Source organism: Haemaphysalis longicornis, unplaced genomic scaffold, assembly GCF_048455015.1.
Source record: "Haemaphysalis longicornis isolate Haplotype H1 unplaced genomic scaffold, Haemaphysalis longicornis Haplotype H1 scaffold_12, whole genome shotgun sequence".
Lineage (NCBI taxonomy): Eukaryota > Metazoa > Arthropoda > Arachnida > Ixodida > Ixodidae > Haemaphysalis > Haemaphysalis longicornis.
In genome coordinates this window covers 57,092,702-57,105,631 of record NW_027526225.1, presented here as the reverse complement: position 1 = coordinate 57,105,631, position 12,930 = coordinate 57,092,702, and the positions used below count along the sequence as shown (strand labels likewise).

General features: G+C 49.4%; 1 protein-coding gene across 2 annotated transcripts in view; it reads right to left on the bottom strand.

Moving 5' to 3' along the window:
• Window positions 1-267: 267 nt before the first annotated feature.
• Ephrin (ephrin) overlaps window positions 268-12,930 on the bottom strand; it is a 605,464-nt gene continuing 592,801 nt past the window's right edge. For both annotated transcript variants that reach the window (XM_077693321.1, XM_077693322.1), the window contains exons 2-6: window positions 9,288-9,429; window positions 6,242-6,410; window positions 6,055-6,159; window positions 4,989-5,315; window positions 268-3,239 (exon numbers count right to left, since the gene is read on the bottom strand). In XM_077693321.1, coding sequence (XP_077549447.1) covers window positions 3,091-3,239; window positions 4,989-5,315; window positions 6,055-6,159; window positions 6,242-6,410; window positions 9,288-9,429 — 892 coding nt within the window. In that variant the 3' untranslated portion in view covers window positions 268-3,090. The remainder of the gene's footprint in view (window positions 3,240-4,988; window positions 5,316-6,054; window positions 6,160-6,241; window positions 6,411-9,287; window positions 9,430-12,930) is intronic.

Below are 12,930 nucleotides of genomic sequence, written 5' to 3'. Positions count from 1 at the left end.
TGCTCCATATTGCTGCCCTAACCCTAACAACCGCTTATGTCTCTGAAAGCCAAATTAACGAGATGCTGGAATTGCGCTTTATTCTGCAACAAGAATATAATAATAGGCTTGTGACTTGGAACTTTTGGAGAAAGCGAGCTAGCTGTTAAGTGACTAATCGTTTTGCTCACTCTTTTTCATTTTCTTCTTTATATGCTGATTTTGCACCCTCCTTAGTCAACATCACAGACTATTTCTTTTCGTGCTTTTTCTTTTCAAGAGTTCTTCGCTGCTATTTTTTTCAAACCCTGTGCAAATGACATGCCACGTCATCCAGTACTGCTAAAAGAACAAAATTTCACAAAATCCAGGCAAATATTTTGCCTTTCGTGACGTCACCCAACCGACTGAAAAGGTCACCAGCCAACTGAAAAGAATGCATTTAAACAGGACTTATTAAACAAAAAGTTGCTGAGGAAAAAAAGCTTTGTCACAACCACACTGATGTGCAAAAAAAAGAAGAAAACAATAATAATAATATAAAATAAAACATTTCAAGAACTTGCAGCTTTTTTCTCAGCACTTGACATACATTTTGCTTTGATGCTTCAAGGTGACACTCTGAGACAGCAGGGAGCAGGTGTTTCCAGTGCATCTGTACACGGTGCAAGATATTCTAAAACGTCCTAGGCTACGCGCTTACACAGCTCTGTGGTGCGTTCATGAGGCGGGATTTGCGCCACAATTAAAGCGATAACTGCGATTTCACTACAAAGCTTTGGCGATAGGATAGAAGTTCCTTGAAAGGACACAAGGTGTCAGTGATGGGAATGCAAAAATACAATGATAGGGGGAAATTTTAATGCGTCAAGTAACTTGAGGGAGATGTTCTGAAACAACCACTGCTTCTACAGCTGAGTAAGCTGGATGAGTAGATATGAATCCTTTTTCAAAATGTCGCCAAACATACGTTGTTCCAAACACCAAGCATTGTCCAAGAATTTCCGTCAAATTCCGGATAGTGGTAGAATTTGGTAAATGAAATTACAGAAACGTTAAAAAAGATACCAGTGGTAGTTAAACGCATTTCCTGTTCTCAGAAAAGCTTAATACAGCTCTGGCGTCTAAAGGATGGTTTTAAAACGGAATTTTCCTAAAACCCGCTTCAAACCTCCTCTGTTCAGCTCGACAGACCAAAAACTAGATGGTGAATGGTACAAAGCGATTATACATGTCTTTATGTCTTGTGAGTTGGTGTTTCCAAAGGCTAAGAGGATCTAAACACACGGCTTTTTTTTTACCATCTACAAAGCAGTGTGGGAGCATGGAGGCGTAAGAGCTGGTAAGGCCACCTAACTGGGGAAAAAGCTCTGCTGCTGCTGCTGCTTCTATATCGCTGCCATGTCAATGCATGTAAGGCACTTTGCAAACATGAAAATATGCACTTTCCTTCAAATGCAATTACTGGCCGGCTACGAGCAGTCGAACTATGACCACCTTTGGCACTGCACTTCGTGGCAAACGCGAGCGTGGTCCACTGTCATAGAAATACTATGTATACACAGCTTCATCTTCTCTAAAGAAAAAAAAAAATCTGGCAACGTTCGTGGCATGGCGCTTCAGCGTCTGCTCTAGAGGTGGACAGCCGCCTATGCGTTTTTTAAATATGAAAGAATACAAGCGTCACCGCATGTAACCAATGCTCAATACGATAGCTCTAGCCCTTAAAGCAAGCTTTCCGGCCTTGAGGAAGAAAGCTCCCGCAGTGCGTCGGTGACTTGTTTTTGTCATTAGAAATGTGAGTCGCAAGTTCAGTGCACTTACCAGATAAAACAAAAAGGCGTGCGATGCCTGGAAACACTTCAAAATCCATGCTCCCTGCAACCTCTGAATGCCCCTGCTTGCCTTTCACAAACCCTTTTTTCACTACCGAGTTTCACACCATAAATGCACTGTCACGTTAAGTTATGCAATTCGGAATCCACATGCTAAGCCTAACGCAGTTTGCGAAGGCCACCGAGCAGGCGGTCTCCGTACCTTGCCACACGGCATTCGTGCGTGGTATGAAACAAACTATGAACGTGATCACCTTTCTCCCCCTCTCAGTCATTCAATTCACTAACACGAGTTTCACTATGTGCAGATGTATAGCAAAAAATTGACACCGAGTGCTAACTGCCATTGGAAATATCGAAGACAGTGCGTCCTGCCACTCGCGACTTCTTTTTTCTATACAGTGTGCGCGAGTGAAATGCCATCTCAGTTTCGAGGCCGCAATCCGCTGGCTTGGACGGGCACAAACTGAAGACCTCTTGTGTTTCCTTCCAAAGTCAACAAGGCAAACTAGCGTTGCGGTTCGCACATTGCAGAGTAGAAGGGGTGTGTCACAACCCAAGTCTTGAGACAACGAGCGGGAGAGTGAGGGGAAGAACGCTGACACATGTGCCCAGACACGACCCTCAACTGGGAGGGGGGAACAAAAAAAAAGTTGAAAAGTCCAATGTCAATCGTCCTCGGACAAGACACGAGATGGCCGCTAAGTAGAGGGCGCCAGTCCTTCGGTTTTCAGGCGCTGCTGTTCCGTACAGATCGGCAGACGACACTGTCGAGTCGCAGCAGACGACCAGAGCGAGTGAAGATGTCCAGTGGTCGTGCACCGCACGCAACACTGGTGTCTGTCTGTGTGCAAGCTCACTGTCACTTTTGTTTTCCACACACAAAAAAAAAATCACTAAAGAAACACAACGACTGACCAGATGATGTCGACGACCATAGATGGTACTTCAGTGCTCTAAAGTCTCTCTCACAAGCCCATAACTGCCACTTCGCGGTGTAAATGCGAACAGTGCAGACACTTAGGCCTAACAAAAAAGAAAAGCCACAAAACAAAAACATGTCTTCTTGGTGCACAGCACGCAGTGTGGACAACAGTCGGGCACATCTTCTGCTGCCGTCTGCAGTAGTTGAAAGCAGACGAGACCGCAGTCGCCCGCTAGTCTCTGTCAGCACACTTGTTAAGTCCATTGGCCGACGTCGCTGAGCAGAAACGTGCCTCTTCTTGACCTAAGTGTTCACAACGCGGTGTGGACGACATGCGCAGCAGTGACTGTTTCATCTTGTTCTTGTCAAGATGACGTTGAAGTGCAGGGTCAGCAAGGCGGCTAGGGCAACTGCCCACCGCACAGAAACCAGCGACGAGGCACTGTTCACCAGTTCCTCGTTCTTGGCCCTCGTCTCGTTTGGCAGCTTGTCTCGGTTCTCTGCAGACAGAAAAACACATTGTGTGACCTTGTGTGGCCAACATCGTCCCAGGCAACACATTGTGTGCAGTTAAACTATCCTGGTATTGTTGGCCCTGTGGTCTAGCAATGAGAATGGTGACCACACTGACATCTTTGCTGGTGCAGGTTGGAGAAATTTAAAGTCAAGCTAAAAACTTCCAAATGCTGGTAGCTTACTTTGGTACATGACATACTAAGAATAGGTGCAAGAACCTGTTGCTAGTAGTTTTAGGGTATGTGCACTACACAGAGACACACGAGCTTGATAGGTTAGAAATAGAAAATGAATTAGTGCTCAGTGAGGTTGTACATTAGTTGAAATTAAAAAATATACTACTGCACACTCAAAGCACAAAACAGTTTGATGTCACTTTTGGCTGGCAGCCAAGTGCTCACACATACTAGGCCCCTTGACACTGGGACCAACTTGGGACCAACTCTCAGAACAGTAAGCAAATCAGGAACCAGCATTGGTTGGCCTTCTAAAGAAGCAATACATGTGGTGTCTGTGCAAACCTGAGTCTGGATTTCTGGATAATGATTCCCAGCTTCTCCAGTGTCCTGCACTAAAGCTTTTTGTTCACATTTTTCAGGACCCTGTAACTCAGCTGCGTTGACTGAGTCGGTCCAGGTGGAGGAGCGCCTGCCTATTTAATTTGCCAGTGTAACGAGCAAATTATGCGAGCAATGCCGCAAATTTGCATCCTCTCATCCCCACAAGTGCGGCTGAGGTCGAGTGCAAATTTAGTTCATGACATCCCCTGCACTTCGCATACCAGCTTTGTCCGAAAGCAGACATGGAGATAACCGTAAAATCCAGATATGAAATTATTGCCAGAGAAATTTTCGTTCTTCAGTAGAAACCCGTCCCTGTTTTTTTAATTTTTTTTTGTCACAACCCCAGCTTCACTGCAAAATTTCGGCTTCACTGCAAAGCTGGCACATTTTTCAGGCTTCTCCGCAAAACACGCATTTTCACGCTGGCTTCCACACTGGCTTCTCAGGAAACACAGACAGCATTGTATCTGCGTTCTCTCTACCGTCTTTGGTTTTGGTGTTCCAGCCGAAATTTGCTGTCTATACGAGCCAACTCGCCCAATCCCAAGCAATTCTTCCAAGTGGCCAACAAGAACGTGCATAAAGCGGACAGGAACAAAGTGCACAACTATTACTTGGCTTGTGAAAATTTAGACAACAGCCTTGCGAACAGTCCCACTTCCCCTTCCCCCACCAACCCCTTCTACAACCAGTCTCACCACTGTTTTCCTTCTTCATTAGCCGAACACCCCTTCCCAACATATAGCAGCCCAACTTCATTTGGGCTGCTTTCGACTAGAGCAACTGTGCCCGCCAATGATGAGGATGATGTTTAGCATTTTTACCTTTGTAATTTGGTGGTGTTGCACAGCGACCTTAGTTTGACCGCCGCTGTACTCTCACCTCAGCTAGAAAAAGAAAGCTCACCAAAAAAAAAAAAAGCTTACCCCTCATGGCACTTCAGCGCCAGTCTCACTTTGTTCGGATGCTTTCCTGGCTTTCTTGCTTTTCCCCAGCAACACGCTAACCGCCTTTGCTAACCTCTACTGCTTTCCAGCTTCCGGAAGCCTCCAGCTTCCGGAAGTTGGAGGCTTCACCGCTTCACTGTGTGAGGACCGGTCGGATACCTTTGCACGCCGTTACAACGTGTTGCGCGGTTTCCGGTCCCCTCCCGCAACCTGCCACACGTACCGGCGGTCTTCTTGGAAGACTGCTTGCCGTCCGCCACGGGCACGTCGTACGTCTTCAGTACCGGCGGCCTGTGCGGCGGCGGCCGCGGCGGAAACACGGGCCAGCGCCGGGGCGGAGGCGCCTCTTCACCCGAAGGTGGCACGGCCGTGGGCTGCTGCTGCCACGGGGCCCGCGGTCGCGCCGCGGGCAGCGCCGGTCGTGTCGCGTTGTTGCTCGCCCACGGCCGCCGCCGGTCCGAGGGCACCTCGTCCCGCGGCGCCGAGGACGCCACGGCGGGCGGGAGCGCCGTACTCGTCGTCGTCGAGCGCGGACGGGAAGTGGGCGCGCCTGCAACAGTAAAGTAGGCTTACGTCAGAGATGCGTTAACCGCAGCCGTTGTTCACATTGGTGCACACTGGGGCTCGTCGATTTACCGTCTCGGACTCACCGCGGATAGTCCGCGAAAATAATTCCGCATTGATTTTCGAGGGACTTCCAGTGAGTGTGGGCCTGATTATCGAAGAGCCCCGCTGTACTGGTGTTGTGAGACCGCTTGTAGGCGAGAATAATCATGGTCATAAATGACCCCCAGTAATTTTTGAATCAAAGGAACGTGTGATTATGTGTGTGGGGGAGCAGACCCCAAATGCTGCTTCTTAGCTAGGGAATTCGCGCGCCCCTTCAAATGCAGATCTGAGGCCTCGTGAATTACACTTTTGGAATGTCTGACAAGAGCACGAACGTTGAGGCATGTAGCTAAGGGAACGCTGACGGCCCGGAATGGATCTAAAAACGTTGGTACCGGTCCGCCTAGAGGCCGTAACGGCGCTGGGTACGAGAGTAGCGCATGCAAAGACTGCTACTGGAAAAAAGGTGTATAGCACGTGGGTCCACAAGACTCGCCGGTTATACAAGTTGGAGCAGAGAAGGTTGAAGGTAATTTACCTGCCCCTCGAAACGACGTTCTAGCTTCCATCCCCAGTTGTGCTACACGACAAATTGTTAATGCAAGCCTGCTGCCCCTATCGCGACCGTAAGCAGCAGTAGCAGAGAAGGTTCGCGCGACGTCCAGCGAGCTTCCACTCACTCTTGCTGGGGTCGCAGCAGACCTTGAAGATGACCTTCATGTTGTGGGTGGCGCATCGGCCGCCGATGCGCTGGTTCAGGCCTTCCATGTTCCCCGTCGACGTGGCTGCATTCCGAAGTGCCAATGGTCAGTGCCGGTAACCAATTTGAGTACGCCCGCTTCAAATGATACAAGATGCAGTACTCACAGATGAAGTAGTAGTCCTGTCCCGGTCTAAACTCGAGCCCCCCCGGCTGGGGCGTGAAGGAGCGGAAGGTGATCGTGAAGTACATTAACTGGTGGGGCTTGTCGCAGACAGCGATGATGCGCGGCGACGGGTTCGTGATGCGGCACGAGTCGTACTCTTCCTTGGACACCTGCAACGACGAGGAGAAGGGCGCGTGAATGAAAGCACGCACTCGCACGTATACGCTGCACACACATGGAGGAACAGTCTTGTTGGAAAGAAGAAAGCAGGCGATGCTAAACCAGCCTAGCGGCTTGCTATGCCAGCTGCGGGCAAAGGAAAAAGCAAGGGTACAAGGGCAGTTACAGCTGTTTTACCGTTTCGGTACAGCGGTCGTGAACGGCGTCACATTTACACTGCTACGTAGGCGGCACCGCTAGTAGCACGTCGAGAACGTTCCTCAATTCAAGCAGCACGCCATTTATCCTTTACTATCAACTGTGGAACGCGCGCGCAAGAGACGAGGTACCAAACGTCACGGCCTAGCTTCTTCGGAAAGTGAGAAGGAGGCGAATTTGCGGTTGACTTAAGAAGAGCAAATGTCCCATAAATGGGATGAGCACGCACTCGCAACCGCAACTGACGAGCCTGGAAAAAAAAAAAACGCGGTAATTTATTCGCGCGCACTTTATGCGCCTTGAGTACATTAAAGTTCCGTCGCCGCCGCGGTTTCACTCGCGGAGCGCTTCAAAGTGAATAATGAAGACGGCAGCAATTGCTCATCCTGATGGGCGCTGGGCCGCCCTCGAAGAAGCAAGCGGACACCCTGGAAACTCCGGGACATGATAACGCCAGTGCGGTTTTAAAGACTTCCGTGTAAAGGCAGCCCAGACGGCACGCGCGCGACAATACGAAACTACCGAAGGCGAACAAAAAACTAAAACCAAGCACTAGACGAAAACAGCGAACTATACGTGGAGCTCATTTCTGATTGAGGGGATGCGTATGAAATAAAGTAACGAAAAGCGGATCCCCCTCTTTTCTTCGTGGCCGAGCCCCGTCAAGTGCAGTGGTGTTGCAAGCGAGGCACGGGGAAGGGGGGTCACTTAATTTAAATAAGCAACGCCGCTTTAAGCAGCGCCGGCGGAAGATGAGAGGAACGGCGGAGCGCGGCGAGTAAGTTCGCTCGCTTTTAGCGAAGTCCCGCGGTGCTTTTCTTTTAGGCATCAAGGGGGGGCACAATCTCGGCTATGATTAATTTCCGAAGTAAACGTACGGTCGGCGGCGGGCGGCCGAGTTAATTGAAGAAGCCCGCTGGGCTAATGCGGCCGCCTTTTGCAACATGACGCGCTCGCGAAAGCCGCACACCTGCTTGGCTAATCTAAATTATATCGTGAAAATAAAAAAATAAAAGAAAAGGTGGGGGGTGGGGGTGGGGGTGGAGAAGATCTTAGGAAAGGAGTTTATACGGACGCCCGGCGCGAGGCACTGAAATTCATCGTCTGTCACACTAATGAGCATTCTGCTGTAAGGTCAAGTGTAACGCGCCACCCATCGCTTCCGTTGCCTAGGGTGCGAGCCGATTGGTTATTCATAAGTTGTAGCATGCAGGCGACGCCGGCGCGCAGATCAGGATCACGATGAACTTCCTGGCGTCTGCAACACGCTGCGCATTTTAGAATGCTGACGCCACGGAGTCAGAACAGCCCCGACCAATCTCTGGAACGAAGCTTCAAAGCCGCCCAAATCCAGCTTGTAGTTGACAGAAACTTTTCCCGGCGTCGATGTTTTTTTTTTTTTAATGACTTCCTGCTAAAGAACAACACCGTGGCATTATTTTTCTTAACAGCGGAGCAGTTTAAGCTTGAACGTGGTCCGGTGGTGTTAGCAAAAAAAAAAAAAAAAAAACTGCGCCGCCTGTACAGTGCGCACCACCGTAAATAGGGCATCACAACACACAACAGTGAAGCCGGCTTTCGCCCCTGCTCGAGTGTGAGGAAAACGGGCACATGCGTATGCGCACCCATTACTATAGCTACTAAAACGCAAAGAAACAAAGAAATTGTCGCAAGGGATCCGCTGTCAGTGTGGGAGACCGACCGGAACGGCCTTGTAAAATCCGGCTAAACTTGGCCTCACCCCTCAACACTTAGCCTAGCCTAACAAGAACATCGCAAAACCTAACAAAACAAAGCCTAGCAAAACCTAGCAATACTTAACAAAACCCGAAGGAGCTATAGGTCGACTCCCAGCTCCTCTGTTTCTCCATCTTCAGCCTTGCACTATTAGTGCAAGCTGCGCCAATCTTCTTTTTTTTTTTTTTTCGTAAACGTTCCAAGCCAGCAAGCTTAGCGTCCGTGACAGGCGAATTGATCGACCGAGCCGCAAGTGCGCCAGGTGTAGTACAGCGGGATCGAGGAGACTCAACAATGTTAACGACAAAAGGCAGAATATGGTTGCAGCCGCGCGAAACTCGAAATGCATCCGGCCCACTTGACACCAGCCGTGCGGAGCTGAAAAGCGCCGAGAGACGACAAAGGGAGAACGGAATTACTCTTTGGAATTCACGAACTCTCGTTTGTACCAACACTTAGGCTTTTTTTAGTGACGCTAGCTGGAGAAACTTCACCGAGACACAGCATGAAGACGAAATACAAGTTTATTTCATCAATAAGAGTGCTTGGATCCGATAACAATGATACCGTATTTGAAAACACCAGACGATGCAGTGGCGATCCCTCCGCCACTTTCCGGCGATTACTCTATGACGCCACAGCTTGTGCGATTGGCGGCCGCCCGCCAATCACTGTTAGCACTCTTATAGTTGCTTTTAGTGGTGGTCCAATTACGTCACTCGTACCCATACTGTTCTTTCGTTTGAAAAACGTCTTACGTGACTGAAATGGAGCTGAGTGAGTTAACGAGGGCTAGTTATTTTAGATCGAACGAGGTTGTGTTTTGTCTTCACGCCCCGTTAAGGTTTAAAGTTTTAACGGGACTCAACAACGGGGCGCCGACTTCTAATCATCATCATCATCGCCACAGCCATCAATAATAGGAAACTCACGTTGTAGATGATGTATCGCTCGACGTCTTCCTCCTGGGTTCCCGTCCGGTAGACGGGGCAGATGATGTTCACCTGGTCGTACTCGAACGGGATGTTGCCCTTGTTCACGTCGATTATGTGGTCCGTGTTGTCGATGCGGAAGCTGCACAGGAGGAACAAGGAGGAACACGTTAGGAACACTGGGAACACGGCGATACGTTACCACAAGAGCCGCATGTGCACGCTAAATTATACGGCCTGCAGCAATGTCTTTGTCTCGAATGCCAACTCGCGCTGTCATCAGCCAACAACAAGCCAGACCTCCAACCAAAATGTTTATGAGACGAATTATATATCTGTAAGGAGCACATCGTTGCCGTGAGATAAGAGTGGGGTAGCTGCGAAGTGATACGGTGGGGGGTGGGGGTGACTGACAGGATATTTCCACAGAAACGTTTTCGTCCCTTAGTCTACCCGATGAAAATTCATTATTCCATGTAATCTAGCGGGCGCGCAATAAAAACGTACTGTGACACGCTTAGCTAGCTCTTTCTCTATAACTGTGACAATACAATGCACGTCGAATAGAATCCACCGCGTTCGTAGCGAATTTTTATTATCATGTCCTTTATTTTATTTTATTAACATGTCCAATATTTTATTATCATATCATAATATTTTATTATCATTTTATTATCATGTTTATTATAAAGCCCCTTATTCAACAGCTGGCGAATCAGTCGGCGGAAGTACCGCGCACGCAACGCAGCAGGGTACGGCGCGCGCGAACGGCCCCGCGGAGCTATCAATACTGCCATAGGGCTGCAGTACGACGGCTCACTGCGCCCTCACACAACCCTGCGATAAGCGCAATGTTAGACCCCGTTTGCGATTTAAAAATAACAAAAAGAGAGAGGTGGAGTCGCTCGCCACCAGATAATAAGCTCTACATGTATACCAAAAAGGGAATCGAAAGGAAAGTAGACTCGCTTCGCCGCAGCGCGCGCATTTCGGCTAGACGACAGAACAAGACAAGGCAGCAGACAGGAAACGCAAATCAAGCTTGCAAATCAAGCTTCCAACCGGGCGACATTTGAAGGGGAGAGAACGCGGGGTGGACACTAAGGGGACGAGAAATAAACCAATCTGGGTACAAGAAGGCTACGCGGGAAGAGGCAGGCAGAGAGGACAGTGGAGAGAAGGGCATGGTAGGAGACGATGAGTCGGCAGGGCACGATGACGGGCGGGGCGGTGAAGGTTATAAAAGCGGCGTCTCCGCCGTGGGGACGCCTGGCGATAAGGGGGGAGCGGCAAAGCTGCCTGGATCAGCGGAAAGGCAGCGCGACCGAACAGGCTCGCAGAGCTAGCGAGCGACGCTAAATCACACACGAACACACAGAAGGCGAGAAAGAGGACCATCCCTAGCGAGCAGAGGAAATCGAACGAGAAAGACGCACACGCACAGAGGGAATAAAACCTGCTCGCAGGGCAGAAGCGCAAGGGGAGGGGAGATTAAAGAACAGCCCCAGCACACACCTTCTCGTTGGCAAATAAAGGGATGCGGGGCGCTACAGGAAGTGCGTTTTCGACGGCGGTGAAGGAAAAAAAAGACCGCGCCTTGTCGGAGGGTGACAGACAGCTCCGGATTCTGGGCTCGGAGGAAGAGAAAACGACGAGGGAGCAAAACGGAAGATGAGAAGGGCGCAGGAAGAGGAGGGACGTTAGCCCGGCGACGGAGACGACGCGCGAAGCGACGAGCGAAAGCGCGGACAAGGCGGAAACCGGGGAGAAAAGACGGCGAAACTTCGCCGGGCGATGGAGAGCTGGCAGACAAAAGGAGGGTGGTCCGGGCGCTATGTAAAGAATGCGCGGGACGAGGAGAGCCTCACGACCAAGCGCCGAAAAAAGAAACTATGTCACTGCCTAGGTCAGCTGCGCAGCATGCGAGGGAAACGCTCCGGTGGAAGAACAGGGGAGGGAAGGAAGGAGACAGGAGTGAGCGCAGAGATGAATTACAACGTCGAAGAGATTCGAATAAGGAAGGAAGGTCAGATCGAGGACTGGAGAAGGAGGAGGTTGTACGGAACGAAGACGTACAGGCGACTTACAAAGACAGCGCTTGTGGTTAACGCCCGGTAAAGGCAACTACGGAAATTATTGGGGGTGGGGTGTTAGGAAGGCCAACTATATATATTGTAACGCGGCATAGCTGTGGGCAATACCGCTCAGCGCCATTACAAAGGACCAGCGCGACGACAACGACAAAGAAGGGGCTGGCGTTCCCTACGCTGGCTATGTGTTCGCCATCTTGTAAATACTGTAAATAGACCATTCATCCCTCTTCGCCATAGTTCGTGTCATCTGACGTGCCGCCACGTTACAATATATATATATATATATATATATATATATATATATATATATATATATATATATATATATATATATATATATATATATATATATATATATATATATATATATATATATATATATATATATATATATATATAGTCGTGAAGTAGAGTCCTTAGTTGCTGCAGGAATACGCACAAAGTAGAAGTACGCTCTTCGGAGACTTTATTTCCAACGTTTCGACCTGAGACAGGTCTTCGTCGAAACGTTGGAAATAAAGTCCCCAAGAGCGTACTTCTACTTTGTGTGTATATATATATATATATATATATATATATATATATATATATATATATATATATATATATATATATATATATATATATATATATATATATATATATATATATATATATATATAAAGTAAGTTTGCTGAAGGGGACGCGAAATACCCGCTAATCCGCACCGCAGCAGCCGTGACGACAAGGAACGGGCAAGAGGGGGAGAGAACATTGCGTAATTCGTGCTCGGACTAAAAACCAAGGACGCGAGTGTCCAAGAAGGAAAGAAAAGGCAGAGAGAAAGGCGTCGTGCTCGCATATATATGAGAGAAGTCCGCCGCTGTGTCGGGGACATATACTCCTCCAGCCCTGGTTTATACGGCCCCGTGAACGACGTTGGCGCGTCTTTAATTAAAGTCGTAACTTTACGGCGGACCCCCGTAACGGGCTCGGGTCGGAACGACGAACGTTTATACGACGCTGCCGAACGGAACTCGCCAGAGTATCTTCCTCTCTATCTTTCTCCCTCCCTCCTCGCGGCAGTTTCGTCGGGAAAAGAATGCAGACGAATGAACGAGCCATGCCGGAGAGAGCGGCTGTAGGGAAACGATGGCCGAAGCGGACGGGCGGCGTTCGAGACGATTAGCGCGGAGCGAACAGACGACGATGAAACGGACAGAGAGAGCCAATATGGCGCCGCCGCTGCTCGCGCACTCACTCCGCGAATGGCTGGCCAAGTTGGACGCGTAAACAAGCGCTGCCGCCATGTTTCTCGTTGTTTCTCGTGAACAACGAGAAGCACGCCTAAAGTGCGCACTGACCCAACGCGTGACCTGTGCATTCACGTTGCAGTTTGATGCTCTCAGTAGAGGTCGGTAGTGTGGCCCCAGACACCCAGCCCCAGCTCAAAAGACGAGAGGCCCCAGTCACAAGGAGCCGAGCCGGCTCCGAAACGGCTTCTCCACTCTCTGTACGATTGGTTGGAGTGTGTAATTATATTCATCGGTAATCGCGCGACAATATCGGCG